Consider the following 4,941-nt stretch of genomic DNA (forward strand, 5'->3'; position numbering starts at 1 on the left):
TGGGGGCGGGCCTAGACTTGGGGGCGGGGTTTGGCTCCGGGAATTGCCGGAGCCCCAGATGCGCCAAGGGCGGACCACCTCACCTTCTGGAACACCTCTCCCAAACAGAGGAAGCGGCACTATTGGCGCCTGGACTGCAAGTGTATCACGCTCTTCCAGAACAACACGACGAACAGATACTACAAGGTGGGCCTTCTGGCCCCCAGCTCCCCCAGACCTCCTCCCACTCCTCCCCTAGTGGCTTGCCTGCTTGCGTGTCATGGGCAAAGGGGCCCACCTGGCCCCACCACCTTCCAGCTGGGGAACCCGGGCCGCTTACCTCACCTCTCTGCACCTCCCGTCTGGCACCTGTCAAAGGCCTCAAAGACTCGTCCTCGCCGCAGGGCTGCTGCCCTAATTCAGAGATAATTCCGGCAAGCGGTTAGCTTAGGGCCTGGCACGTGTGAAGCTCCCCGTTACCATTACTACTTTATCATGAATTATTGGATCATTTATAGCAGTATTCCTCACCACCTGCCATGGCCGCACCGTGCTCTCGGCCGTCTCCTCCTGGGTCCTTGCTTCTGCGATTGCCCCCAGTCTTGTCCCACATAGCGGCCAGAGGCGCCAAGAAAACCGTCAGAACCCTCCCTTTTCCTTTAAAATAAAACCCGGACGCTTCGGGGTTGCCTGCCCTGGAGCCGCTTCCCACGGGGGTGCCTTCTCATCCTTCCTGTATTCTCGGCCCCACTAAGACGCCGCCCCCACCATGTCCCTGGCACCTGCTTTTATCAGCTGTGTCAGTCTGTCCCTGTTTCGTTCTTGCGTTATTTTAATTCTCTTCTCCCCGTTCTGCAAACGTGCCCCCCCACACATGCATTCTCTTCTGACACTTTTCAAAGCACGCTCTTTTCCCTCAGCACAGACCCTGCACCTTCTCTCCCCGTCCCTTCCCCTCCCCCCGGCCCTCTCTGCCTCCTTTCTGGTCTCCTGTCTCAGTCCCATCCTTTCCCGTCCACCCTCCACACACAGCCAGAGACCACCCCCTGCCTTGCTCTAAACCCTTCCATGGCTCCCCAGGGCCCTGGAGACAAAGCCCAGGCTCCTCTCTGTGGCCCATGAGGCCCCTCATGGCCTAACTTCATTTGTTCACCAAACATGGCACACTTCCTGTGTGCTAGGCATCATCCATGTGATGGGAATAGAGCATGTTCCTTTTTTTTTTTTTTTTTTTTTTTAAAGTTTTTTTTTNTTTATTTATTTGACAGAGATAGAGACAGCCAATGAGAGAGGGAACACAAGCAGCGGGAATGGGAGAGGAAGAAGCAGGCTCACAGCAGAGGAGCCTGATGTGGGGCTCGATCCCATAACGCCAGGATCACGCCCTGAGCCGAAGGCAGACGCTCAACCGCTGTGCCACCCAGGCGCCCCAGAGCATGTTCCTTGAACACAAGCTTTTCCCACCTCAGGGCCTTTGCACGTGCTGTTTTCACCACCCTCCACCAGCTGGCCTCTTCTTTCCTTTCTGATCCTGCTTCGTGTAACTTACGGCAGGAGACCTTTTCTGACTACGCTATGCAAATCAGGCCCCTTCCCACTGATACTGGATTCTATGTGCTCTTCTGAGTAAGTGGGGAGCCCCAGGGTCCGCCTGGCGTCCTCACAGGTGCTGGTTCTGTGTCCTGCCAGGAAATTCCACTGTCAGAAATCCTCACCGTGGAGCCCGCCCAGAACTTCAGCCTTGTGCCACCAGGCACCAACCCCCACTGCTTCGAGATTGTCACTGCCAATGTCACCTACTTTGTGGGCGAGACGCCTGGTGGGGCCCCAGGGGGGCCCAGCGGGCAGGGGGCAGAGGCAGCCCGGGGCTGGGAAACGGCCATCCGCCAGGCCCTGATGCCAGTCATCCTCCAGGACGCACCCAGTGCCCCAGGCCACACACCCCACAGTAAGTCCCCACCCTGGGCCCTAGAGGATGGGTCTGGAAGGGCTTGTGTGGGGTCTCAGGGAAAGGAAGAGCCAGGGGGAAGGCAGGGAATGGCACAGTGGAGAATGTGGCTTCTGGACTCAGCTGGCCTGGGTCCAAATCTCCGTTAAGCCCCAGACCTGATGTGTGGCCTTGGGCACGTCACTTCCCTTTTCTGAGTCTCGTCCCAGGTGGTGACAACTTCTCCAGATTATGAGTTCAGACTGTTTCATTCAGGTATTTACTGAGTGTCTTCTCTGTGCCCATCCTGTGCTGGACAGTGCTGGGGACATAGCTGTCACCAAGACAGCCCAGGACCTGCCCTCACAGAGCTCACAGTCTAGTAAGGGAGACAGACCTGTCTCCAAGCAGTGATGACCCAGAGTGGGCAGGGCTGGGACAGGGGAGGCAGAGGTCAGTGGGAGCTCAGAGGGCATAGCTGCTCCAGCCCGGGTATCCAGGAGGGCTTCCTGGAGGCGGCAACATCTGAGCTGAGACCTGGAAGCTGAGGAGGGCTGAGAGAGGGGAATGCAGGTGGGAAATATTTCAAGCAGAGGCACAAGACGATCAGAAAGTCCCAGGCTCCTGCTTTCTGGAGCTCATAATCCAGTGTGAGTGACAGACACTAATCAGCTCATCCTACGGAAATGACAAGTGTAATGTAGAACGTGGCCCAGAGTGACGTTCGAGCTGAGACTGAGTGAGGAGGAGGATTGAACTAAGTCCAGAGGAAGGGACGCCCGTTCCTGGCAGAAGGAACAGCAAGTGTAAAGGCAGGAGACAGGAGGGGACTTGGCTGTATCTGACGCCCGGCAAGGAGCCAGGTGTTGGGCAGACAGGACAGCATGGTGGGGGTTGAAGTCAAAGACGTAAGTGAGGGACCAATGCCTGGGCGGCCATTGAAGGGGCTTGGGCTTCCTCCTGAGGGCGCTGGGGAGCCATGGCAGAGTTTGGAGCAGGGGAAGGACAGACTCAGGTTTGTGCGGTGAATAGGAGAGAGCAGAACAGGGGCAGAGAGACCAGGGAGGAGGATAAGGGGCCAGGCCTGGAATGGGAAGAGGGCAGATGTTCAAATGGCAGAAGGATCAGAACTTTGGAAATGTCTGGCTCTGGTTGGGTGTCAGGGTGGCAAGTTCGGGGGGGTGGGGAGCTGTTGGAATCAGTTTGGGCTTTCCTGCTGAGTGAGCCTCCATGTCCTCTGTCAAATGGGATCAGTGTGCTTCCCTTGGCCCTGAGGTCTTGGGGTCCAGTGCTCAGTGAAATCATTCGTGACACTTCTTAAGGCCCCGTCAGCCTATCTCATTGTCTTCTCCACTGGCCCTAGGGGGGAGCACCTGTTATCATCCCCATTCTCTAGTTGTGCAAACAGGTTCATATGGGTGAAGATATCCTGAGCCCAGGGTCCCCTCACCTCCACCTCTCCCCTCTCCCCAGGACAAGCTTCTCTGAGCATCTCCGTGTCTAACAGCCAGATCCAAGAGAACGTGGTGAGACCCTGCCCACACCCCATGGTCCCAAGGGCGTCCTCTGCCTTCCATGCAGCCTCCCGCCATCCCCAGTCTCGTCAACGCCCCATCTCATTTTGCACCCTTGACCCTCCCCGTCCCCACCATGCAGGACATCGCCACTGTCTACCAGATCTTCCCGGATGAGGTGCTGGGCTCCGGGCAGTTTGGAGTGGTCTATGGAGGTATGGATGCTTCCGAGCTAATCCAGAAGGGGTCCGGGGGGTTCCTGGGCTCCAGACCTTCCTCTCTGATTGGCTGCATGCTCACTTCCGGTTCTGGTTGACGTCGAAAGCTAGATCCTCGAAGCAGATGGGTGCAGGCCCTCCTTTTCTCACTGGGAAAAGCCAATGGGCTTTCTCCGATTCTTAACAGGGAGGGAGAATCTGCACTCTGATTGGCCACAGAGCTAGTCCCTAGATTCTGATTGGTTATAAATCTAGTTTCCCATGTGATAGATTTCCCTCCTCAGAGCTCTTGTCTTTTACCTTCTTCATTCCCCCTTTATTCCCAAGGCCCCCCACCCCTCACATCCCTCCTGGAGACCCCTCAGAGCCACCTTGGGGGCCTTCTGCCCACCTTTGTTCAACTATGCCTATGTCTCTGGGGTGGTGGTGGGGTGTTCCTCTTACCAGGATTGGAAGTTCTTGCTCCCTTCATCCCATTTCTCCTTCCCTCTGTCCAGGAAAGCACCGGAAGACAGGCCGGGACGTGGCAGTAAAGGTCATTGACAAACTGCGTTTCCCCACCAAGCAGGAGAGCCAGCTCCGGAACGAAGTAGCCATTCTGCAGGTGACCACCGGGCTCTGGGGCCCAGCTCTGGCCCCACCTAGGAAGGACTTTCCTTTCCCACTTCCTTCTTTCAAGGACCAACTGACCCAGGCTGGGGGTGGTCAGGGAAGGCTTCCTGGAGGAGGGAATATGCATGTTGAGACTGAAGGGGTGGAAAGGTGTTCTGAGCAGAGGGACCAGCCCGTGGAAAGGTGTAGAGACGAGAGGGAACATGAAGTCTTCTAGGAATTTGACGTTCGAGGTTACTAGATGGTTTATGTGTGGGGAGGTGGTGGGAGGTGAGACCACACCCTATGGATTTTCTCCTGAGAATACTGGAGAGACATGGAAAGATTCTGAGTAACAAGGGGACAGGGTTGGGTGCGTACTTTAGGAAGATCTCTCAGGCTTTCCCGGGGGGGTGGGTGAAAAGTGACGGGACTGGATCTTGGAGCCCAGGGAGGAGGCCGGGTGGGGACCTGCGGGGTAGAAATAGGGTTAGGCCAGGCAGGGCTTGGGGGGAGAAGGAGGAGGATTTAAAACACAGAGATGCAAAAAGTTCCTTCCCATTGTTCCAGACTTCTGCTCCATCCCTCCCCTCCTCTGTCCTACAACCCTGGGCCTTCAATAGAGTTTCACAATGTAAAGATCCTTCTAGATACCCAGTTGGTGTGGGGATGTGGTTCTGTCTGGGCCTATGGGAAGCCCCTCCCCCCTCCC

At 56.5% G+C, this 4,941-nt stretch overlaps 1 protein-coding gene across 1 annotated transcript in view; it reads left to right on the forward strand.

Annotated features, from left to right (window-relative positions):
- PRKD2 (protein kinase D2) overlaps positions 1-4,941 on the forward strand; it is a 35,187-nt gene that overhangs the window by 19,775 nt on the left and 10,471 nt on the right. Inside the window, exons 10-14 of the mRNA XM_034638992.1 lie at positions 109-186; positions 1,669-1,927; positions 3,380-3,432; positions 3,563-3,635; positions 4,136-4,342. Of these exons, the coding sequence (XP_034494883.1) occupies positions 109-186; positions 1,669-1,927; positions 3,380-3,432; positions 3,563-3,635; positions 4,136-4,342 (670 nt within the window). The remainder of the gene's footprint in view (positions 1-108; positions 187-1,668; positions 1,928-3,379; positions 3,433-3,562; positions 3,636-4,135; positions 4,343-4,941) is intronic.

The sequence above is a fragment of the Ailuropoda melanoleuca genome, chromosome 12 (genome assembly GCF_002007445.2).
Source record: "Ailuropoda melanoleuca isolate Jingjing chromosome 12, ASM200744v2, whole genome shotgun sequence".
Lineage (NCBI taxonomy): Eukaryota > Metazoa > Chordata > Mammalia > Carnivora > Ursidae > Ailuropoda > Ailuropoda melanoleuca.